The 25,945-nt window shown below is 42.3% G+C and overlaps 1 protein-coding gene across 3 annotated transcripts in view; it reads left to right on the forward strand.

Annotated features, from left to right (window-relative positions):
• Positions 1–971: 971 nt before the first annotated feature.
• SMURF2 (SMAD specific E3 ubiquitin protein ligase 2) overlaps positions 972–25,945 on the forward strand; it is a 49,187-nt gene continuing 24,213 nt past the window's right edge. For 2 of the 3 annotated variants that reach the window (XR_004309184.1, XM_032448212.1), the window contains exons 1-3: positions 972–1,352; positions 21,036–21,074; positions 22,559–22,667. Coding sequence is in view for 2 of the 3 variants with exons in the window: in XM_032448212.1 (XP_032304103.1) it covers positions 1,301–1,352; positions 21,036–21,074; positions 22,559–22,667 (200 nt within the window). In the remaining variant the exon portion in view is untranslated. The remainder of the gene's footprint in view (positions 1,353–21,035; positions 21,075–22,558; positions 22,668–25,945) is intronic. The other variant, XM_015879567.2, reaches the window with a different exon arrangement.

Genomic DNA, 25,945 nt, shown 5'->3' on the forward strand with positions numbered 1-25,945 from the left:
GACATGCTAGTTCAGTTCTGTGCTGTATGCAGCTTCAGAAAGTGAACACTGGGCTATGCAGAAGCTACATTACAAACTCTGCAAAGCATTGGTCATCTTTTCATCCCGTGTTTGGATCTTGGTACTCAGGTTGGATCTTAATCTATGACCGCCCTTATAGTAATACTTAACAGGTTGGCTCAGCAGGAAGAAGTCAGTGCAATGACACGACTGAGTGAGATGCATGTGAACATACAGAGCATTAGTAAGGTTATTAGTACGAATAGGTGTGTGGTTTATTAGCTCAGTCTTATAAGGTAAACTTTACTGTGGCAACTTTACAGCTTTTCCGGGAGCTTTTCCCGGCCTTCAGAGCCCGCTTGGCATTGATGTGAGCCCTGCGCTCCCCTCCCTCATGGGAGATGTGCAGGAGCTGGACAGACTGTGGAAGGAGTCACCTTTCCTGCAGGATGGAGCTAAATTAGGCCTCACAATGGGAATGTGAGGCCTTTTTTTTTTATTTTTATTTTTTTTTTGGCAATTAGCACAACCGCGCTGCTCATTTTAAGCAGCACAGACAAGCAGCACATCAGCTCAGAGTTCATTGCTCCCATGGCAAGTCTGCTGTGCCCCATCCACCCAAAATATTGCCCCAGATTGCAAGCACTCCCGCATGGCAGACCTATTCAGTTTAGCCCGGCTTTAAATGTATTCCTATGCTGTTTCTTCTCACGTGTACCTTTGTCCCCCCACCCGTTTCTCTGGCTTCCCTCCTTCCACACCTCGGTAATTCCTCCCGACTCCCCCCAGTCTCGCCGCCACCTGATGCAGCCCCCATGGGGCATCCCGCTCACATCGGCCCCAGCCCCGGGACGGAGCGGGACTCGGGGTGGGCACTCGGCCTCGGCCTCCAACGGAGCACAGAGCAGAGCAGAGCCGAGCACAGAGCAGAGCCGAGCACAGAGCAGAGCAGAGCCGAGCCCGGCCTGCCCAGGGGAGGGGAGGCGGCCGTTCGCTGCTCCGTCCCGGCTTTGTTGTGCTCGCCGCCCGGGCTGCGGGTTAGGGGGCGGGGAAGCGAAGGGAAGGGAAGGGAAAGGAAGGCGGCCGCGTCTCCTCCTCCGCCTCCTCCTCGGCCCCGGCCCCACTCATGGCGACGCTGGGCACATCCGGGCTTCTCCTCCTCCTCCGGCGGCCGCCGCTGCCCTGAGCGCCCGAGCCGACTCCATTAGCGCGTCCCCTCCCCCCCCGTCTCCCTTCCCGGACCCAGAGGCAGGGGGAGCCCCGGGCAAAGCAGCGCCGGGCCCGAGCCGCGGCCGGGGACATGTCCAACCAAGGGGCTCGGAGGAACGGGCCCGTCAAGCTGCGGCTGACAGGTGAGGCTGAGCGCGGCGGCGGGGAACTGCGGCCGGGCCTGCATAACGCTGTATAACAACGCTGCATAACGCTGAATAACGCTGAATAACGCTGAATAACGCTGAATAACGCTCGGGCACGGGGCGAGCAGCAGCGGGGCTGTGCGGGACGGGGCGCGGCGGGGAGGGGAGGGGAAACCCGCGGCCACGGGGGAGCGAGTTCCTGGAGCGGCGGGGAGCCCCGGCGAGCCCAGCTGGAGGGTGGGAGGGAGCGAGCGAGCGGGAGCTCCTCCATGTGTATTTGAGGTTGAACCTGGGCTTGGAGGCGGCTCTCAGGCCTCGTGAGGAGAAGGGGCAAAATACAGACAGCGAACTCTTCCCTCTCCTCCCGTCCGCTCCCTCAGTGAGGGCAGCTCCCCGTGGGCCGCCCGCCTCGGGAACAAAACGCCAGCGGGAGCCGTGTGGTACCGGGCACCTCAGCCCCGTCCCGCCGCCCCCACCGCTGGGTTTCGCTTTTTTTCCTTCGCCTTCTCAGCGTGAACTTGAAAGAAAGTGACACACGCTTTGTTTTCATCTCTTTGTTTGTTTCTTTATATATATATATATTTTCCCCGAGCCGACTTCCTTAGTGAAGGTTGTACACAGTCGGTTTGACACGGTGCCTTGTGTGGGCAGCTTTCTCTCAGAAGACCACTTGACCTCGAATGCTTTAAAATAGCATTAAAAAGCTGCTCACCTGCGTGCAGGGAAGGAAAATACGCTATTTCCAAGCACTTGAAGTGTTATGATCCTTTACATGAGAGAACCAGGTACATTGATCGAGAGAAGGAACACTGGAGCTCTCTTTAAAAAAAAATAAATAATACAGCGAAGTTAATAGGACAGAGCTGCTCCAAAGTGATGTAAGGCCCTCCCCCAGCTGATAAATCCTATCTTGGGTTCCAAAGTGTGAGTGCTTGAAGGTAAGCCGTTAGAAAGCAGGAGATACATTGCTTCAAATACTCTTATTTGCAGATAGTGGGTTTAACCAGCTTGCAAAACAAATATGTTTTAACAAAAACCTGAAGGAATTGGAACATTAACTATAGGCACATCTGAAATATTTCCAGTTTGATGTCATATAAATACAGATGTTTTCATATTTATTTTTTGCAAGCGTGCTGTTTTTATAGAGGAGATGCAATGTATGTTTTGCTGTGGAAGTACCTTGGACTAAATTTATAATGTAATTTTCATTGAGATGTGTGAATGCCTATATAATACAGTGAGAAATGAAATCTGTGAGCTAAATGTGGCTGGGACCGATGCATGGAGCAGTGCTGCCTGTTTGTACAGTGCTTGGGAGCTTTTTCTTCAGGTTACTGCTTTATTGATGCAAAACTTTAATGCTTTTTTTCCCTTTGCTGTGAGTGCTCAGACTTGCTTATCTTCGAAACATTGCGAATAGTCTGGAGCCTTTAGTAAAAGCCTGGAAAATACTGTTCAGGCGGCTGTCTGCTTCACCTTTGGGTTTTGTATTCTGTTGTGTTTTATTTTGATTAAGGATTAAGTACGTCTTCTAATCCTGTCTTTGACAACATAAATATGTCAAGGGGAGTGTAGCTGTGAGCAATAGGCAGTGGTTGTATGTACCGAGTGGTTCCCAAAAGAAGCAGGTACGTTCTTGAGGAACGATTCTGAGTTTTTCATTACCTGTTTTTTAGGAGGGGTGGCTGCAGAGCAATGGATTCAAAGCAAAGTCGCCTTTAGAGAGAGACTGCTCCACTTTTAGCATCTCTGTGCAGGCGCTGAGAACCGGTTCTGTTATTTGGAAGCTTACATGAAATATTGACCTATTTCTCAAGTTAGAAAGACTTGAGGTATTTTGTGCTTTAGCAAACTGCCTGTTGTTTTTTATGCGGTCGTTGGTTGTAGGGAAGCTTTATATGCTTAAGAAAAGTTGTTACAAACATTGGATTTTATTAATTGAGCTGACACGGTGTCAGTCCTTGCATAGGAATAGATCTAAGTGTACTTTGTGGCTTTGATGACCCTTTTTGATTGGAAAAGCAGTTTGAGAGCTCTCAAATTCTAGAACTGTTTGGAATTAAAGGAATCTGTATATTCCAGTGTTTTAAAAAGTTTATTTTCATGCTTGCAAATGCTATATAACCTTAATTTTCTTTGGCTTTATGATGCCAGCAGTCTTCTGTTCTGGCTTGAATATTTATAGGATTAATTCTGTAAACATTGTGTAACACTTATCTTTCCTATTTGTTATCTCTAAATTAGATACTATAGATTGAAAAAAATAAAAAATAAATGGATTCAAGAACTGGATTCAATTAGCAGTTTTTCAGGACATAAACATTAAAGGTTTAGATGGAAAACATTGTTTTGACTGACTGGATAAATGACAGGGTAATGTTTGATGTGAGTCCAAGAGCTGATCTGTAGTAGTGCCCAACTTCTCAGTCGATCCCGAGGAGCCAAATAAAATATTGAACCTAGGCCTCATTTTGCAAAAAAGGTTGATTCTTTGTTGGGACCTTAAGAAAGTTCTGAGAAATGTTTGGCATACCTTTACACTAAGTGTTTAACAGTTTATTTAGGTCTGGGTTCCATAACAGAGAGAAACCACAGCGGTGGCATACTTCTAGTAAGTTTTTATTTGGTTTGCAGTGCATCTGTGTTATAAATGTTCCTTCAGAGGTTCTTCTTCTGCTTGTAGTCGTCATCCGCTCATCCTCTCCCACACTCAGTGTGAGTTTTTTCTGTGTTTTTATTTATTTATGGATTTGTAGATTCGCTGTTCTCCCGACCATTCCCACCCTGAGTGTTAAAGACTGCATTGATCTCATATTCTTCAGACTGAGGAATTAACTTTGCTTTCAGTTGCGCAGTAAATATTTGGTCTCAACCTGTGAATTACCTGGTGTTGGAGCAGCTACATCTGACTGCTCTGACATACAGTAATGGTTGTCTGAGTGAATTCTGTCTGTATCAAACAGATATTTTTAAGTCACTTTGAAATCTTCAAAATTGCACGGCTGCTCAGATGTGAGCTGAATAAAGGTTGATGCGTAATTTAATCTATCTCTGCTCTTACAGCTAGTGCTTGCTGTCGGAATAGTTAACAAGTGAAGATGCTTTGATAGTCACAAAACACGTTTACACCGTACTGTAAAAGGTGGTAACAAGTATTACAGATAATATGGGAATGAGGTGGGCTGTGTTTGTTGGTGAGGCATTGCAGGTGGGTTTTTCCCTCTTACCATAAGGCTTTTGGGTTCCTTAGCAGTTTGGTGATAACTAATAATAATAAATATTTATTTTATTTAGGAATAAAAGCATTGGATCTTTGTAGAAAAGGGGCATCATTTCATCTTCTGCCTCTCTTGTTGATTTTATTGTGTTTTGATGGATAAAGTACCTACCTATATTCTGAAGTATCAAGGTCGTGGTTTTGTGGTTGACTGACATGGTATCAGAGTTGTTTCTTCTGGCCTTGTAGTCTCTGGATCCACTTGGCCCTACCGGGTGTTGCTTCCAGCAACTATGTAGCTAACTGTGTGATGAGTGGAAGGCTAATCTGAGCAAGAAAAAAGGCTTTCGTGTGTTGAAGGGTTGTAGAAGGAGAAACTGAAGGGAGGGCAGAACTGCAGTTTGGACCTGCAGCCTGTATTTAGATGGTCTTTAGTCCACAGTAAAACAATAGGGTTCCTTCAAGGAAGATGTACTTGACTTAATGACACGACTTACTGAAAACTAGTACCTAAGAAATTGGAATTGATATATTACGTAGTAGCATGATTAGATGGCTCCAGTAATGACAAAGTCAATGGGCATGTATGTAGTAAGATCGAATAGGGATTGATGGCCTTCTGTGTTTTCATAAGTGTTGAGTGTGGTTTTTTGTGTATATATAGACATATACTTTAGATGTGTATAGCATTTATAGCTGTGGATATTTCTATACGTATAAATCAGTTGTGGATTGTGATACACAACATAGGATTGTGATAAACAGCAGAGCAGTCTCAACAATGTGTTTCAATGAGATCAGCTTATATGACAAAGTTTTATTCATCTGGATATAAAATTTGTGTTCCGGGTATGTCATGGTATACAGTGGCAAGAAAAGCAGAGATCCAAATGGCTTCGGGGAAGGAAATCAGAGTAGGAAAACCACTCAACACAAGCTTCCAATTAAAGGAGTAAAAACACTCAATATTTGTCTTTGGTTGTAGAATTAGGGAAACATTGTGTAAAAGATGTAGAGATTTCATGTTTGTAGGTGATGTATGGGACGAATGTAGGGGGCAGACAGGAAGTTTGCAGACAGTCCCTGTGTTTAAGAAAGAAATCTGTTGGGGTTGGAAAATAAAACAGAAATGCTGGGGTAGAGAAACAGTGAGTAATTTTAGAGCTGTACACTTGGGTTGCATTTAAAGAGTTTCAGCTATAACATAATGTCTGTCTGCGTCGCTGAGTAACTCAATTAGTGGTGACAAATTCTTCTCTATTTTCATTTTTGTTAATCACTAGAAATCTGAGCAGGCCCCGGATGGAGATGTTGTGTCTTTGTGTCCTTAAGGTGAATGGGTTGATTCCTAAAAGTAGACAGCTTTCAGTGTTTTGTTCTGTTTTATCTCATGGCCTTTGAAGTGTCTCCTTGCTTTGCCGTCTTACTTAAAATGACATCACGTCACTGGGCCGCATCTTTCTTGCGTGTGTTTGAAGAGGTGGGTGATTCCTGGGGTGTCCTCCCTCTTGTCATCGCAATAATGAGATGATCCGACTTCTGACTTGACTTAATGGCATGAGTGTGTTGGCACGGCAGCTATTATGGTGTGCTTTATTACATCAAATATAAATGCTCATGACACGCAACGCCTGGGATCATTTCGGTGACTTCTGAGGGGAAAGTAAAGAGTAATGCCAGTAACATTAGATAGTGCATGCAGAAGGAGCTCCTGTGTGTTTCTGCTATCAGCACAGTGTGTTTCCTCCTTGGGAAAGAGGATCAAAATCTTGTGGGATATTTGATGATAGAATGCTCAAGAAAACACTGTTGGCTTTTTCTGGCTACTTAAACTTTAAATGTGCTCAATGAAAGCAAAGATAAGAACGCTTGTAACTTTAAACAAGTCATCTTCTGTAGATAACAGAGCTCAGGACTAAATTGCCTGAGCGTTATCATGGAAGTTTAAGTGGGGAAACTGACCCAGAATGGAGAACAGACATGAAGATCATAAAAAGGATAAACCAGGTAAAGCTGGGATTTAGCGCGTTGACTTTCTGCTGGTGAACTCGGTTTCTCTTGAATATAAATCCACAGAAGAAAATGGTTCTGTTTGGGCCTTCTGAGACCGGATTTAGGGCGATTCAGGGTCCGTTCTATTTCCCATGTTGTGTTTGTGCTGTGCCCTATTTTGGTGTGCTGCAGGTTCTTAGAAATTACTTTTTTCTACTTCAGACTACTTTTATTTATTTTGGTTGTTGCTCAAGCAAATAAAGCTAAAAGGGCCGATATCCCCCAAAGAGCGTAGAAGTTATTCACTCATTCAAAACCGTGAAAGTGAAAGCAGTATTTGAGTTTAAATGGCTGTATGCTGCTGTTAATTGTCTGGAAAGACTCTTGTCTAGTTGGTATTTGACATGAGTGGGAAGGACCCTTACCTTGCAGAAAGGGAGAGCTGCTCTGACCTTGGCTTTGGTGGTGTCACTTGCTGCTGTCCAGTATCTGCTTTCCAAAATGAATTCATAAGTTGTTTTGAATATGCAGAGTGTGTATAGACTGTGATTCGCAGGTCACTGTAAAAATACATTACCAGATTCTGCCATTCCTGCTTAGATTAGCATTTGCGATGCCATGCTGCCACAAGCAGCAAGTGGCAGTGCCATGGTACAAGTGTTCCCACTGCTCTGTGCTGTGCTGTTGGGCAGGGGAGGAGTACGCCCAAGTTAAACTCAGCTTCTTCCTTTTATCCCCTTCTTCCTTATAACTGAAGAAGGTGGCCGGGGCTGTGTGAGAGCAGTGACTCCCACCAGCCGGTGCTTGCAGAGTACCAAGTTGCTGCCCATGGCAGGAAAAGCTTTTAAACCAGTGACATACACTCATTTTTGTTCTACCTTGACCCAGATTTCACTATTACCAATGGAGTTAAATGGAGTCATACCTAATTATATCTTTTCCATCATACGTAGCTGCTTGATTTGGAGTTTGGCACGTAGCTAAGTAAACAAATACATTATAGATGCAATTGTGCTCATATTTAATTGGAAGTGAGAATCTGCATCCGTGACAGAGACATTTCCTGAAAACTGGAGCCAATGTGGGAACTTCTTTTCAGTACAAGGAAAGAGCAGACTGTGATTCTGTAACTGCGTGTGGTAAAGCTGCTACTTTGTGCAAATCATAGGACTTGAAGAGAGCCGTGCAGTGTACTCAGCACGTCTGATTCATTTGAGTAAAAGGTGTATGCTACATGCAAGGATTTTGTTAGCAGCATGTAAACGGACTAAAATGAATCATCTTCTATTCTTGGTGGGGAAAGAAGGCTGAATCTGGGTTAGAGTGCCTATGAAAGCTGCTTGTTTCACAGATAAATACGTCATAAAATGTGTGTTTAAAACAACAGAACGTGTCCAGGTAAAACACATAGAGTTACATTCATGCATAACTGCCTGGGATTAGGAATGTATAGTGTCAGTTATGCCAAACATTTAGATGTCCCTATGGCAAGCAGTTCTTCAACTCTTAACAACAAATCTTTGCCTTTTTATTGTTCTGAAGGAATTAATTCCAGAAAAGCAGATTTTACCCATTATTTTCCCCAATAGTTTTATTAAAACAAAGTTTTATAGGTCTGAATAGGGTACATGGTGTTAGTAGCATTGTCCCAAGGTGCAGTGATATTAAGGTATCCCTTTTTTTGCTTAGTGGCTAAATAAGTACGTCTGTCTTAATTATAAGAGGAAAAAATGACTTCCAGTCGTTTTCAGTTGTATAAGCACCAAACCTGCCTTGCCATGAAGTATCTGTGCAGGTTCCCCTCATTCCTCACGCTGTCTGTTCCCATAGTTCATATTGCTTTCCCACTGCCTGGAAGGAGCTGCTGAGGGGAGCTTAACATTCCCATAGTCCTGTCAGAGACAGTGCAATCTTTGGTGCCCCTCCCTTACAGCACGTGGTTATTCTGCCTGGGGAGCTGCTATATGTTCCCATTTATCCATGTCTCACTTGCTTCTGTGGCCAAGAGATCGTGAAGAAATTTCTATTCATTGCTGGGATCTGAATGTGGCATTGTGAAAATGTGCCTCCGATTTCCTCATTACAATATTTATCATTTTTCCTGCGAGTTTCTTTCCTCTGGTGTATTGTCCATCCTGTAGAATAAGTCAGCTATTTCCTGTGCATCAGCGTAATGCAACTTAATCTATGCAGGACAGCGCTTTGAAAGCCTTATATTTTGAGTAGGTTTGTTGAAATTTAGCAACACGTTTGAGCAGGATTGAACAGTGTGGCCCAAGATGGGAGGTTGACTCGTTCTGTACTCACATCACTGTGACAGAGCAGCAGTGAATGGAGTCGGCCCTGAGTCAGAGCATTAGTTCCCTCTGCACTTCAGCAGTGCGGTGAGTTGGACCATCCGTTCCCATGTAGCTTAAACTCTGTTTTGAGTGTGAGCATCTTAGATTCCACTTTGCTGTCAGTGGATTTAGAGCTACACTTGAGCCTGTAATTCCAAGCTGAGGCTTTTACACCGGCTATAACAGCCAATGAAAACAAATGGAAGTGCTGGCTAAGTTATGCTGCCTCTTTACAGATACTTTTCATGCTCAGTGCCTAATTTGGGCAGAATTTATTTGGAGGAGAGTCTGTTGAAGCGATTTCAGGGCGATTAACATTTTATGTCGCGCATCTTGAATTGTTGGGCAGGATGTTATCAGACAGGGGCCCGGCAACAGGCAGATGTCTCTGAGTCAGCAGAGGAGCACGGTGGGGATGGTGGGGACAGGAGCAGAGCACACCCAGACTGCTGTCCTGTTAATGCTCAACTTGGGGGTGTGAAGAACGGCATTAACCAGAGTACTGAGGGTTCAAAAGTTGGATGAGGGTGGAGAAAAAGGGCGTAAACTGGAACAAGGAACGCCCGGGACAAACAGACGGGAGGTGGAGACTGATTTTGGCAGCATGTGATGCTGGGAATATTTCAATGCCCGGACTCTTAAGGTTGCAGCAATGAACAAGACTCAGGCTTGCAGGGACAGCACTAATTCTTACGTTTCCAAGGTTTTTCACAAGGTTTTGAGCTTTTAGCTGAAGCAGTTTTTTATAAAAATACTTGATTCCAAGAAATGACGTCTTGATCACTTCCTTCAATTAATATGTGATAACAAAGGGGTTCTGTAGATTTTAAGTTTCTTTGAGTAATCTACGTGCCATATATCTGCAAAGGGTTTGGAGTTAAGAGATGGGTTTTTTTCAGTAAAGAAAAAAAACTGCACAAATCTGCAAAAGCACTAAAACTGTGAAGGAAGAAATCAGAAATGAAACGTAGGGCAGGTGCATCCCCAGCAAGAGAGAGGCATTGGCTTCTATTAGTTCTTGTAGAGGTGTCCTCAGGGAATGGCTGAATATAGACTAAGAGAGGAACAATTTTAAGAATGATTTCAGATGTGGGTTCTTTTTTTACTTAGTTGACTAAAAATAAATGAACTGATAGAATGTGAGACTGCTTGGTTTCACTTTACGTAAACTTACGCTTAACTATGAAGAAAAGCAATGAAAAAGAAGTTCATGTTTGTGCAGTATTACGTGCTGATGATCACAGAGATTCTTTTTTCTTCCAGTTTAACTGGTAAAACAGTCAAAATTTGCTCCTATGAAGACATCTTTCCCCAAAAGCTGCTCCTTTTCACACCTCCTTGAGCTCTGGGCAATTATAAAGCTATTAAACACTTTATTTTTTCAGCTGATCCCCTTTTCCCCTATGGAAGCCCTGACTCCTTCCTAGGGAGTTGTTTAGCAGTCCCAGGGATGTTGCTGGCTTGAACTTTGCAGAGCTAGAGGTCGTTCTCAGAAGCACCGCGTGCATCATCTTTGTGCTGAAATGAATATGGCTCCATAGTGAGCCTTGGAGAGGTGAGCTCTGTCTGTTACAGACCTGAACTTATATAGCTAAAGAATAGAGCACAGTTTTATTAGAATAGTGTTAACAATATTTCATGGAATTACCTTTCTCTAATCAGATTTTTTTTGTTATTTGAACACCTAAGTATTATTTTTCTTCTTAAAGGTCATTGTTTCTTCATTGTATGGGGTTGTTTTTTAAACTTCTTAATTAAAGTATTTACAATATAGTTATTTTTGTTATGGTGAACCATTTATTGTTTCAGAAGTGAATGATTCATGTATTCTGGGTTATTTTTTCCTGGCAGATATTTTTCTTTAATGATTACTCAGGGCTAGCTTAAACTGTGCGGATGAATAATACTTGAAATACGGTATCTGATTCATCATTGCAAAGGCTGCAATGGAGAACACTGTAAAAATATATATAGAGAGAAATTTTTCCTTTATTTGTACAAACAGCACCTTAAAGGAACTCATGTTTTCCAGGTGAGCAGTGGGACGTCCTGCCCATCAGCAGCAGCTTCTTTGCTTGCCCCAAGCGTAACCACAGCAGTGTGCTTCCTACCTATAGATTTGCTAAATCACTGTCAACTGCTCTGAATTGGCTTTTTCCTGCGCCCACAAATCCCTTGTGCTCCACCACCTCTTATTTTAGGAACCTGCCATAACTCTTTTCATTCATACTGTGTGATAGAAACGTTGTTTGTGCCCATTGGTGTGTTCCTCCCTGTATCTATATTCCAAAGGCGATGATGCTACCTGTAGTATGTGCAGCTGTTCTGGAGTTTGTGCACTTGATTTTTTCATGTTTATTTTACTATTTTAATTTTTGTTTCCTGTCTGAAATCTGTCAGTTCTGGTTTGTTTGTTATATGGATATTTTCTTGAAGAAAAACATCAGTGGAGGCCCTCAGCTATTCTACAAATAAGCAGATATGGTTTAGTTTAGTTCTGGCAGCTGATAGAGCAGAAGCCATCTGAAGGGCAGTATGGAACCTGCTGATAGGACACAGCCATTCAGAGCAGGTCCCAACGGAGAGCTCAGGTGCAGTGCCCGGATCATCAGGAATTCATGGAGCCAGATCTGAATGCTGGAAATGAGTGAGCAGTTCCATGGCCCTCTCAAAATGGAAAAAATACATATAATAATAATAGGAATTCTGGGCACCTAAAAGAAGTGACTCCACTTGTTGTATCTGCGTAACTGATGCGTGTAATGCAGAGTGTAAAGGTAAATTCTGCTAGGTTTTGTTTAGGATTAGAAGAGTCGTACACAAAGTGTTCATTCCTATATTTCCCACACTCCATGGAGGCAGGTTGTTTTGGTTGTTGGGCTTTTTTTTTCTTTGAAAACAGAACACATTTTTCTGTAGCCCCTGCCCTGCCCTTTTAAGCTGCTATCCAGACAAATATTTATAAACAGAAAGTAATGCAGTTTTCTTCTCCATGCGCAAAGCCCTTGGGAAAATGAAATGTTTTAGTGTGTGTGAGGCGTTTAATACTTTGTTCTGTTCAGATTTATCTTTCGAAGAGATGTGGAAGTCTGCCTAAAAAGCTTGAATACATTCCCTGTGAGCTTATATTACCTTCATTTAAACTTGTCTGACTTCTGCTGCTGAGACTCACGAATTCATGGCCAGAATGACCAGAACAGCAAATACTACTTAAAAAAAAAAGTAGTAGTTACTGGATAAACTGGTTTGAGCCCAGCTGCTGTGGATACATTGATTTTGCTGTTGCTTTAAATCTACGTGTTGGTATTTTGGCATAGTAAGAAAAACAAGGATATTAGAAAGTAATTTACTGCAGTGGGATTAGTAAAGAGTGTTCTGTTTCTGTGATTGGGGCAGAACAGGATGGTTTAGATGTGTCTGATAAACAGGACGAGGTCTAGTCTGACAGCTGGCAACAATAGTTTTTTGCTCAAAGTCAGGTGTACTAAATTAGCAAATCTATTACAAGGATACAGGAGAAATCTCACAGAAGACAGCCTTGTAGGCAGAAGTGTTGCCAAATGGGAAATGATTCATCGTCTCTGAATGGGATGAGCACTGAGCAGAAGCAGTTTAAACCTCAGACTGCTTTGGCTCATAAACCACCAAATATGCGATTAACACTTTATCTTCTCCAATCCCATGTTTTTTATTGTCTCCTGAGCAGCAATCTATATTTAGGATCAAACCACTGGGATCACTGTTGGTTCTAATTTCTAAGTTGGAGCACACATGGGTGCGTTTTGATTTTTAACTAAATCAGAAGCTGTTTTCATGCATCCTAGATGTTCTCCATTCTTATGACCCTTCAGCAATGTTTCTTCCTAGTGAGGACTGTTATGCATCTGGAATGCAAGTATGACGTGAGGGATGCTGGCACTATACTTAGTGTAGTGGATTTTTGCTCTGAATATTTAGTGAAAATTAATGATTAACTGGAGATGTGGTTTAATGGAGTGTGTGCGTTCCAGGGCAGTCACTGCATTTTAATTTTTAATACTTGAAAATCTTGGATTTACACAATACTGACAGTGCCATTACTGCTCTGCATTACATGAAAGATAGGCCAGGTCTGTCAGATGTTAGGGACAGGAAATAGTCTCTGTCTGTATCAGCTTATAAGATCTGTAGATGACAGAGAAACTAGAGGAACCCTATCATTTGAAGGTGTTTATTATTAAATAACTGAGACGTAAGAAGACAGTTGTGAGAGGAAAAGTGGTTTTGCTTGGTAAGTTACTGTACCGTTTAGAAAACGTTTCTATATTTCTCAGGCCTGGAGCAGCACTCTGTTAGCTGCTGAGATATCCACGGAGCAATGTGCCCAGGAGATGAATGTAAAGATTCCTCTGGCAAACTGGGCTTGTCATCCTTGGCTTCTCCCTTCTATGTGCAGTCAGGTACCAGTCAGGAGGTGTGATGGTTAGTAGGGCTGCTTCATGACAACAACTGCAAGAGGCAGCTGGCAATCCTTTGATTGGTAGTGACTGAGTCAGTACAGCATTTTGCTGAAGAGCAGCCTGAAAGTTGCTGTGAGTCTGAAGGGTCAATACTGTGCGTGCTTTGGGGCTGCTTTTGGATTTTTTTTTTTCCTTTGCCTCTTCCCAGGAAAGCCCCGGCAGCAGCGTCCCACCAGGATCTGTTTGGAGCAGCAAGAATTTGGAGACTTCCTGTTTAAATCAAGTGTGTGACTGTCCTGACACACAGAGTGGTCCTGAGGTCTGAAAAGCTCCTGGTGCCTGCAGCTCCTCAGCCAGGAGCCAGGCTTAGCTGCAGGTGCCTCTTGTCTGAAGGCCTATTTAAAATTCAGGGCATTTTTGTCTGGCTGGTAATTAGATCATGAATTTCTTTTGTTGTTGCTTCCACTATAGCTCATTCAGAGGGTGGAGAGTTTCACTGCAGTGAGACAAATCCGAGGGCTCTGCTTCTTATTAGTGTGGTTTTCCCGCCCAGCACATTTCCATAGGTACATGGAATGGATCAGAACAGAGCTGGGATTTGGTTCCTCTGCTTTTTTTCCCCCAGTCTCGTCCTTATCAAAGGAGGCTGAGAAATTTGTGGCTAAATTTCCATGTTAAGTTTATTCAGTCATTCTCAGAGGAAGAATCCCATGTGTGCCAAGTATCTGGAGGCATGCGACCTGATAATTTGGGACTAATAACTGCAGTCTACCCTGGGCCTTGCTTAAAAACTGAATGCTGGTATTTCTAACAAGTTTTAAGGACCGAGGTAAGACTTCAGCAGAATGATTCTTAAGAGATTGAGGTAAAATATCCCGTTGTCCTGAGATCTGAAATACTGCTTTATTTCTGCATTTCTAGGATAATAGAGTTAATGCTCATAGAAGAGTATACTTCGCTCACATTTGAATAGAATGACCACATCTGCAGGTTTTAGGCTACCTAATCTTGGTGACATTATTATTATTATTTTGAGGGATTATGTTTTTGATACTGCAGGAAGGTGAAGTACAGTTGATTGTATCTGAAAAGATCACGCAGTGAAGCTGGTGGGTGCGCTGGTTTGTCAGGAATTTGTTTCCCACCTTGTGTTTATTGGTGCACAATGTTCTGCAGACTACAGATGTGAGAAACAACAGGGATGACATTGGAAACTCATCATTGATTGCAGACAGCTTTTTTTCCTTTTTTTTTGGCAAGTATTTAACAGTTTCTGATTTCAAGCTGTAGACTTTTGTGCCCAATAATGAACCAGCACAGCATTCAGTGCTTGTCGGTGGTATCTTTAGGATGACCTCTTGATACGGTAGTGTTGTTTCAAATTGTGAAAAATGGGCAAGATGTGAGGATTAGGTCATTTTTTTGTAGTAGGGTGGAGAAGTGAAGTGGAATTCTCAGTGTATGAAAGATATGTGTTAGAAACATCCTGGCTGGTCTGAGAGGCTCCATGCACTCTAAACCAGGAAATGCAGATATTCGCCATCGCCTTTGTTTTCTTCAAGTTTCCCACGTGTTTCTTCTGCACGGGGCTGTGATTGAAGCCCCGTCATATGGGGATGGTGTAGTACTGTGTCACTCAGATTCATTAGCCTATCTGGTATATAGCTTCACAATATGTATATAGCTTCAGGTCTACTTTGTCAGCTCTGCTGGTTTAAACATGAGACTGCAGAAGGTTTGGAAGCCTTCTGGTGACGCTGACAGTGCCTTCACAGCAAAAGTGGCAGCATCATTTCTTTCCTTCACCTCCTGATGGGCGTATCAAGTAAACTGGACACATGAAGAGGCTTAATGACGTGTGTGGCAGTCAGCCCATCGCTGAACGAAGCTAGGAAATGTGAATACATTGCTTGCTCGAGCAAAGAACGCAGTGGTGTCAGGGGTTTTGTGTTTTGTTTTACTTTTGGCTTGGACTGGAATAGGGGAGGAGAAGTGGAAAAGGAAGCCTTTTGTTTACAGTAAAACAATACTGTGAAGTAGACACTGTGATGTTAAAACAGGAGTCTAAACATGGCAAATCTCGGCAGGCTCCGTGTGGCTGCAGCCATGGCAGCACAGGCTGCCCCAGCCCTCGTCCTGCTGTTGCTGCCCCTACAGGAATTTACAGCAGGGTTTTGTTATTGCACGAGGTGAATGATTTCTTGTCCCGTTTCTATCCCGTGATACAATACGTATTTATTATCGTTTCTTCCATGATAAATGCACGGTGTTTGTCATCCTGATCTTTAATCTTCACGAGCTGCATTCAAGTAAGGATGTGGGTCAGGAGTTCCAAACTGAGTTCAATGCAGCCTTCTGCTATGAGCAGAATTTCATACAGTGAATCTGCTGCTAAGAAAAGTGTTGCCGGTCATTTCTGGCACATTTTGCACTAAATTGTATTATTTATCACACTTTTTTTCCCCACATCTCCATAACCCATATTGCTGTTTGGTGTCTGAATGTAGATTATGGTGCTTCTGTTTATTTAGTCCCAAAGGAGTAATTGCAATTTGTTGAGACCGAATTCAGAGTGCTGTTGCTCATAAGCAGGTGCCTGTGATCCTTTGAAATGGGTTTCATTTTACATGCAGTGGATCAAGGGTTTAGCATCTGGCTTATGTTGAATTTGAACTTGCAGGAATACGTTTATGGGACAGTTTAGAATTCTAACAATTATTAAAGGAAATGATTGTTATAAGAGCTTTTCTTGTGCTCAGGATACCCTCGTATGTATTTTAAAAGTGGATTTAAAAGCTGTGTACCTTGTGTTTGGATATCAGCCTAACAGTAGTGGATTAATGTCACTTAGAATTAGCGCCGGATGTTTATCAACCTGATTTATCAGTATCTTAATACTACTTCACAAAAGTGTTGGTGTTTCTGAATTGTTCTGATGTGTGTTCTGAATAACAAAAGGCAACAGGAATCGGGACATGACTCTAAATGTAGGTTTATAATTCTGAAAGGGAATTGTAAAATAGTTTTCTACCAGTATGGGCTGTGTGTGTGTTGTGAGCGTATAGGGAGACATCAGCTCCAGACAGTTGTGCCTGTTAAGAAGCTGCCAGCCCTCCCAACTTGTCCTGGGGCAGAAGACAGCATGGTACGCATTTCCTAATTCAGGGCAGAAAAGACATGCAGATGAAACAGTTAGTGATGGTGATTCCAGGCCTACCTGGCTGCTTCCGCTGCAGGGAGACAGCGGGGCATGGCTGGTCCTCTAGAGTTCACACCTGGTTAAATGGAAATCAACACCGCTTTGTCGCCCAGCCTTGGGGGAGGTGGGCATCCCTCTGCTTGTTGTTTGGGACCTCTGTCTCAGCACATCTCTGGCCAGCATCTGGGTTTGTGTTTTGTGACTATTATTCTTTAATGCTCAATGGGTCTACTTTTTAGAACTGCAAAAGTCACTGGTCTGGAGTGTGTTTTCACAGCAGAACTGCAGGTTACTGTCAGAATTGTACTCCAGCCTCTCCTCACCTCCTCTGCTGCTTCCTTGCATTCAGCCCCAGTGATGCCGTGGCTGCAGGGTAAGTCAGTGCAGCTCTTGGAGCCAGAAGAAAACTAATCCATCTCCCCAGAAGGTTTGCTTTCTGTTAAGCCAGTTCAGCTTCCTGATCTACCTTGCATCCATAGGCTTGCTAGACCTGATTTGAGAGAGGAACAGCTGCAGCCTTCCTGATTGCTAGGTGCAACCTGAAACCTTCCAGCTCGTGTTGATTAGTGATCGGGGCTGGAATAATAGTCCTCATAGTCAGCTGCTGCGTTGTAGGCATTTCATGCATCAATACCTTCTGAACTCACAGCTCCCAAGCACCTGTAAAACGTTTGTTTGTTAGGATTACTTACATTTGTGGATCCCTTCTTGATGATAATCAATTGGAATCTCCTTAAAATGCACAAATGTCATTAACTTGAAAGGAAATTCTTACCCTACAATCATGGTCATTTAGTTTGTTCATCTGCAGGAAAAAAAAAACAAAACGTTTCAAAGGAAATGAAAATTGAAAGGAAATCAAACTTAAAAATAATAAAAAAAAAATCCCCAGAGATTAATTGTAAAATAAAACTTAATGTGAGTAGTTGGGATAAACAGTTTCATTTTAAAACCTTAACTGAGAAAGCAATTATCTCAATAGCTGCAGTTACAAATCTGCATGGCATTATTTACAGCTCCCTTCATATTGAAGACCTCCTGCTTTATATCTTCCCATGTGGGAATTCAGGCAGTTCCAAGGAGGGAGTGCAAGCAGGGAAAATCAAAGTTGCTGAGCAGCGTGCCAGCAATGGCTGCAAACAGTAGGAATTTGTCTGAAATGTTTAAGTATTGAGCTATGCTGCTGGAACCTGTGCACGGTGTCATGGTTTGCCCCTCTCTAATGTTTTCCTAAGAAAACAACATTGCGAAGTTTTATGCAATCTGAGGAGAAGTGTCATGTCAGCCACAGGTTCAGGACACCCCACGGATTTCAGTGTACAGGGACAGCAGTGTGGAAGCCAGGAGGGGTGTGCGTGGTGCTGTGTCCCTCCCTCTCCCTCCCCCCAGAGCAGGCTCATTCCAATCAGCAGTGTAATTGGAATGCAACCACAGTCTGGAGGAGGAAGGGGAATTCTTGGCAAGAAGAGACAGAGCAGTTGGGAGCTTTATTCAGATTAAAGCATAGACGACCATTCATTATCAGTACAACACGCATTAGCAACAGCATAGCATTGTGTTTCTACAGCTGGGACTTATTTTGATGATTGTATTGCGCTGTGTATTACATGCAAACAACTGGGATCTGATCACAAAAAGCAATGCTAATGGATTTCATTAAAAGATGGTGTTTCTGTAGGGGGAAGAAAGACTTGTCTTCAAAATGAACTATTGTGGTAAAAATTGATAGGCAGCCTGTCTTCCTCCCCGCTATCCCACGTGTTCCGTATGTTCTGGAATAAGCACTTTTTGTGGGAGAAAAGCCCTTGGGTTAAAAAACAAAAACAATGCTAGAACTTGAATTCAGGAGTGGGCTGAATGAGTTCCGTGGTGCCAATGACACTGAAGAGCCACAGCATCAGTAAACACAGCCTTAGCTTTGGACCTGCTCCTTTTGGGCTGCCCACTGGCACAGCAGTGCTCGCTTAGCAGCGCCTGATGGGAGGTCGGCATTGTTCTCTTACTCAGTACTGAATGTTAAATGCATTGGTTATGTGTTTCCTTCTGTTTGTGCGATTGCTTCCATGGGCATTCATGATTACTAGTTATTTTCTTACCTTTCTTCTCATATCTTCCCTCCAAAATATCAGTCTCTTCAGTACACGTTTTAAAATTACTCATTAGGATAGCTTAAGAATTAATATAATTTGTAACGTGTTTTAAAGTTTCATTATCTCTGTTGTCCATAGCGTATGTAGGATGAGATCATAAGGCACGATAAAAAGGTATGTACTGAACATGCAGTATGTGAGGCTGATGTGTGTGTTTGTCTTGGCACGTGAATGCTGTTCCTTCATATTGGGGTAGTGGTGTTCTCTATTCTGCAGGAAGTCTGTAATAAATACAAAACATAGGTATCCACTGAGTCACTGATATTTGTAATGGATGCTTTATCTACTTATGTGTACTAGAAGCCATTAATCTCTTTTGATGATGCACTGCTGGTACAGTGCTCCTCCTTCCTTCTCAAACCAGTGTTGATAGATATGGGTGCTGGTTTGCATTCTAGTTTTCAGAAAGAGTTCAGTGCAAGTTTAGATAGCCTGGTACATTTTTCTGTTTACAAATAGTTAACGTCCTTCTGTGGCCATGTGTGCCTATGGAAGGTCTGTTAATGGTGCAGCAGTGTAGATCTGGTAGTGATGGGTGTTTCATTCATTGCGTGGGGCTCGAATCAGAATTTGCACTTGGATCTTTGAGGATCTTTGAGTGGCCTTTCTTTGGCTCCTCCTGTTTTTTGAATCTTTAGCTGAAATGTAGCATGGGATATAGGGGTTTTAAAGGTAAGTAAGCCCTGTGAGTTTCATGAGAATTGCTGAGATCTGTCGCAGTGAACTGAACCAAGAGGAAAAAGCTGCAGCGAGAGATGAGGTGTTGGTGGACCACTGCAGAGCCTGTCTGGGAGAGCCCCGCCGCTGGGAAAGGCTTCAGCTGCAGCTTTCAGACAAACATAAATCCATAGGAAACCAAACTTCCTTCGTTTTTATTCTCAAGGAGCTATTAATCAGTTGGTTATCAGAATATTCAGAATAGGTCTAATGCAGTGTTGAAATGGTTAGAAAAATGAGCATAAACCACTGTATGTTTCCCATCGGTGTGCAGAAGTCCTGAGATGGGTTGGAACTCAGTACATGGAAGAAGATTGTTTTGTTTCGAACTGAGCTGATGCAGTGGTGTTTTACGGCTGTCAGGCTGAGGATATTCCTGTTTTAATACAATCTGAAGGAACTGCAGTTGCATTTGTCTAAGTGTCTGTTATTATCTATTTCCTTTCATATCTTTTAAGTTATCAGTTGCATATAAATGGAGCAGTGGTTCAATTGCTGGGCAACTGGGGGCCTACAAGGTTTTACTGCATCAACCTGTGGACTGTAGTTGATAGATTCATGGAGCAGACTGTGGCATTACAGTCTTCCTGTTGAACTCCGGGTATCAGCATTACCCAACATGTTCAGCACATTATCAGTGTGGTACCATTTGTTGACTGTTTATAGTGAGACTTACTGGGTTAAAATCCCTTAAATACAGTAATGTTTTAGGAGGTTCATTATGACTTTGAGACGAAGAACTATTTCTTGACCCTTTTCCTTTTATTTTGGATTAACAGTGTTGTTGTTAGCATCACGTTGCATTAAGCTCATTTGCCGAAACTTTCCTGGGAACTTATAAATGCCTTTCCTATAGTGTATGTCAATGCACAGGAGGTTGTTTTATGACTACCTGCAGTCATTAATGAATATCCCCTTCTGTTTTATGGAACACAGACGTTTCTTAGACCTGAGCACAGTTTTAGTGAGACTTTACAGTGCTGAATTCCTTTGGAAAGTGCTTTCTGTAAATCAGTATCTCTATGAACACAGCCACATAAAAATTGGGAAAGCATTCATTCCATTGATATAAAATAATATGTAACTTGGGTTGTGCTAGCATGCAAAGCTATTTAGGATGGTGCTTCTCTGCCCCACTGTGGAAGTCTCCATGACAGTGCTGATGAGCTGCCTTCACTTGCTGCTGTTTGCTCAGATACCGTGAGAGCTGTGAGTGTTCTGTAGAGCAGAGAAGAGCTGATGTGTGGAACACCACTCATTCTGCTGGCAGAGTAGTTCATGCCGCCGTGTACTGAGCTCATTAGCAGTGATGTGGTTCACTCCATAGGTAAAGGTAGGAACATTGACACCAGGGAGAAAAATGCATGTGAGGCTGCGGCCTGAGGAAAGCAGGGCTGTATGGCTTCCCTGCAATGTCCTGACAGGTGAAGTGCTAAAAGATGACACTTGTGGCTCAGCTTTCCGGAATTCTTTTACATGACAATAGAAATGGAGTAGGAGCACAATTCCTTTATGTTCGTTCCTGTTCTTTTGAGCAGGATTTTCTAGAATGCTGGGCAAGTAAATTAATGCTGTTGGTATTAATAACCAGAAACTTAATTTGACATTTCTTGTTTTTCTACAGTACTGTGCGCAAAGAACTTGGTGAAAAAGGACTTTTTCCGTAAGTAGCTGTTCAAGTTTTAAACATTTAGAGTTGGGATAAATATTATGCAAGTTCAGTAAATCCCTGTTTGCCTGAGATTTTGGTGGTTGTGCTGGGGGATCTGTAATGTTTTTGCTCCATTTTATTTCAGGGCTTCTGATTACTTTCTTTTTTTTTTCTTGGATGACATGGCATCCATACTAGTAATTAAACCAAATACATTAACGCTTTCCTTCTCCCCTTCTGACTGTTTTTTATGGGATTGGGAAACAAATTTACTCTCTCAAGCGAATGATGTTTTTCAGCATTAGTGTAATGTACTTAAAATGTTTTTAATATAAGAACTTTTTGTCCAGCAGACATATAAGTGCATCTCAGCTATTAATTGTGTCATAATACTTACGTACTCTGAAATTATATTTTAATTAATAAGGAGGATGAAGAAGGCAGACAGGAATGTTACTGGCTCCGTAGGCATGCACACACACATCACCTGCCTGCTGCCTTCTTGTTGGGTATAGGAAGAATTCAAAAGATCAGAACTGAGCTTTGAAAAGAACAGTTCCATGCTGCAGCTAAGCCTGTCGGCAGCATGGATCCCAGCAGGCCCCTCCCTGCCCGCCTGCATTGCCTTTATCCCCATCTGCCATGTCTGGCACCAGCCCTGAGCCACTGGTGCCAGACTGGCTCTGTGTGAGTCACCTGAGGAAGCAGCACTGGTGCAAACCTTACACTACAGAAAAAGCAAATAATGTTTCACCACTGCAATTCCTGCAGCTGAGTCACTGGGCATGCAGATGAGGGCAGGAATTAGTGTGAGGGAAAAACGGTGTTAGTGGTGGGACCATCCCTTCTGGGGTCAGTTAATAGCTCAGGACAGCAGTTGCAGCAGAGCTAATTGTAGGCTGCTCTGGTCCTGCTTCTTTCCCACCCTCGGCTGTGTAGTCCAGTACTGTCTTTGCACAGAGTTTTGTTAGCAACTGAACTTGTGCTGAGTATTTCTGAGGTACTAAGATGGGAGAAAATGCAGCAGGAAACGGGCAGAAAAAGAAAGACCTCAAAAGCACATATAATCTGCTATAGACTATTTCCTTTAATACAAATGCCAACTAAAATACTGATTACAATTGGCCTTTAAAATAGGAAGACTGCATTTCTGCTTACTGTACCTTTTGCTGAATGTTTCATATACCAAAAATTTATTCAATCCTACAGTAAGGAAACCAAGGTGTTCAGAGGCTTCTCCACCCCTCCTCTCCCTCCTTCCCCCAGGTGTTTGATAGTGATAAACGCTGAGAAAAAGTTGTGTGGAATAACTTAAAAATCAAGCCATCTCCAGTTCTTAATACACCATGCAATTATTTTATAACATAGTCAAGAAATATGATTTACTTTTTAATTTGCAGATGGCTTTTATTAATGTATGTATGTTAAAAAAAGTTGCAGTGATTTAGGATTCTGAAGCATCCTGATCCATTTACTAATTTTTTTCTTTTTCTTAGGACTTCCTGATCCATTTGCTAAGGTTGTGGTGGACGGATCTGGCCAATGCCATTCTACAGATACTGTGAAGAATACACTTGATCCAAAATGGAATCAGCATTATGACCTGTAGGTGGTAACAGTGATAACCAAAGGTTTGAAGTGCAGTCCTCTAAAGTACACAGAAATTGTCTGATGTTCATAATACTGCCCTACTAACAGCCTGGCAAAAATTGCAGAGTTTATTAGTTTGTGTGAAAAATACATCTGTCAAAATCATATTTTCATTTCCCTTGAAATCTGAATGCTGTACTTGATTTTCTAGTGATGATGTCTGCAACATGCTTTGTGCGTACTGTGGTATTATAGTAATATTTTCATATTGATACCTGTAAAGTGAAGTAAGTAACATTATTTCCCTCAAACTGTTCATTGTATTTTTTTTTGTAGCACTGCACTGTGATCCTATTCTGTTTCTGGTTCATTTTTCTCTCCTTTATATCACTTCCTGTCTCAGATGTTCTTTTATTACCAATTTGTAGGTTGTTATCATTGCTTGAACATCCTTCTGTGTATTTGAGCAGTATTATCAGTATGGCATGTATATGTCGTGTTTTTCTTCTGTTTTCCTAAAGCACAGAGTACTTGGTATAATATAGTTTGGGGGAAGGATGAAGAGAAGGTATTTTTGCATTCTTTTATAAAACAAATCAAACTTGTATCTGGATGCTTCAGTTGTTTTAGTTTTGAAGCAAGACTGTGATCACAGTCTGTGTTGTTTTATACAAAACAGAGATAGAAAAGGGGCTCCTGGCAGAATATTTTGTTGAGGCAAATTTGGACCATCTCTGTGTCACAGTATTAAAATTAATGGTACCTGTTACTTAAAATGCAGTTTTCCTTAAAGGTTCCCTGAGATTCATCTCATTCTTCCATCTCATTTGTGTTTCTGTTCATGGTTCTGTTCATGTGAAACAGTGATAAAAAGTCAATTGTTTGATCTACAACAGCTCACTGTCTGTCCTGTATTTTAAGATAACTGACTTTTTAATCAGGTGAGTCAGGTCTCAGCTCTTTATCTGAACCAGATAATCAGGTAATGAACTTTTCCTTTTTTGGGGAAAAAAAATTAGTAAGAATAGTAATCACTCTACTGCTGAGCACCTGATGGAAGACCTGGTAGGCTGCAGGAATTAATTTTCTCATTCTTTGAAAGTAATAGTATATTAGATTTTTAGACTCCTAATGTTTACCCTGACAACACACCATTGCATGGGAACGCTGGTCTGACTTACAACACTTCCACTGCTACAGGAAATACTTTGCACACCAAGCATAACCGATGGAGTCTTGGTGGCAGAATGCCTGCTTGCTTGCTTCTGCCACCACAAAGCGTAGGAAATCCACTAGAGGAAGGTGGAGTTGTGTAGATAATTTTCTCTTTCTTACGTCCTGCTTTTCTTCCTACCATTTTTGTAGGTTTGCATGCAGTAATGCTGTCTCTCTGTAAGTGTGTTCATTGAAGTCCCCTGTCCAGGATTTGTGTAACAGGTTAACACTGCTGCTAATCTTGTGTATCATGTAATAGCATATGAAAATGGCACATTAAGATGGATCTGCTGCAGTGTGTTTATGGAATAATGTCTGAATTAGCTGGCTAAGTCCAAGGGAATTTTGTTTTGTTAACCTGAATCAGCATAATAGATACTGTTGTATAAGATTTTTATTTTTTTTTAAGAATTCTTTAGTGTTATAAATAACAAAATAAGTTCTGGTTTTGCCTTACGTGGCCTTAATTCCTTATTGTGAAAGGAAGCAGCTGAATTAGTTAGATGCTGTGATCCTTAAGTCTAGATGGGTGTGTGTAGAGGGGGAAACATGGGATGCTTTCCAGAAAGAAATTACCAAGTAGTTACTGTCTGAATGCAGTTTGATATCAGCAAAATACCATGCTTGCCCTGGATGTGTTCCCTTACTTATTTTCAGGCTTGTCTGTGCGTTCCCTATTGTTAAGGGCTCTTCTCAAGGCTTTGAATAACCAGACTTTACGTGTCAACAGATCTTCTTGCGCTAAAAGCATATTCTAATGCTATCTAAACCATACCAAATTGTTTTTGTTCCCTTCCTCACCCTTGCTCCATAGTTTCAGTCTCTCCCACAGCTTTCCCACTCTCACCTATTCTCTCTGGTCTGTTCCAGCCTTCTCTGCCAGCTTCTACCCTTATGGCACAGCAAGCCCCTAAAAAGATATTTGTGCCTTCGTCTGCTTCTGGCCCCCTCCTTGCTCTGTGGCCTTCCAGTCTGCACCTGGCAAGGATTCGTGGCTTTTCCTCCTTGTTGTACCTCTCCAATACAGCTCATTCACTGTACCCTCTCCCAGCTCCTGCGACTGCTCTGCTCCCCAGCATCTCCTTGCTGCAGGTTCAAGTGCTGTTCTGTGCCTCTGCTTTCTCAAGCTGCAGCGCTGCCCCAAGCAGAACCACTGCTCTCCTTTACCATCACTGTGCAACAGTTTGGTCTCCTTGATGTGGCTGTTTAGATCGATGTGGTGAAGCTTTTGCCCTTTGCATTCAGGTGTTGCTGGCTCTGGTTTGGCCTTCATTGTCAGATCTGGCTGTTCCAGCTCAAGCATGGCAGACGTGCATGTCTTTGCTGACCCACTGAGGTGTGTCTGTTGTGCTCAGAATACCCCTCAGTTGCTCCCAGAGATGAGAGCAATGTCAGGGTGGAGAAAGAGGAAAAATCTGGGATGATATTTTTTGTTATTTCTCTTGTCTTTCTTCTCCTTTAGCCTGAAAACAGTTGATATCTCAAAGCATGACACTGCTGTTATATTTAAAACAAACAGAAAAACAAATGTGGAAAAAAAAACACCACAGAAATTGGAAAACAGAAACAAACTAAATAATTTGTCCAGCTCATAAAAGGAAAAAAAGCCTAAGTGACAGCATGGATTAGAAGTAGGGAATTCCTGGCTTCCAAGCCTGAGTTCATTCCTCTTGATGTTGCATTTTTCTCTCTTTCTGGAGGGATTACATCTGGCTTGTGATCAGGAAGAGATGTGTTTTTTCAGGAATATTTTTTTTTCCACTTTCTTCATTCTGCTTTTCTACCAAGCTGAACTCTTCAGGGTAAATGTGTACAATGCTACATGGTACCAAACCTTCCTGAGCGTGGTATCTTGGCACAGGAGGAGTGCTATGCTGGCAAAGACAAATTTATTTAGACAAAGTAACAATTGTCTCTGTGTTGTACATTTGATTAAAATATTTTGCAGCTTTCCAAAATGGCATTTGCATTATTTTTGTCGAGCAGTGGAAGTGCTCAGAATAGGCAGTTGTCAGAACGTTTCCAAACACGTGATTTTCATCCGAAGCCCTAACTTTGCAGATTAGGGAAATGCAGGG

Source organism: Coturnix japonica, chromosome 18, assembly GCF_001577835.2.
Source record: "Coturnix japonica isolate 7356 chromosome 18, Coturnix japonica 2.1, whole genome shotgun sequence".
Taxonomy (NCBI): Eukaryota; Metazoa; Chordata; class Aves; order Galliformes; family Phasianidae; genus Coturnix; species Coturnix japonica.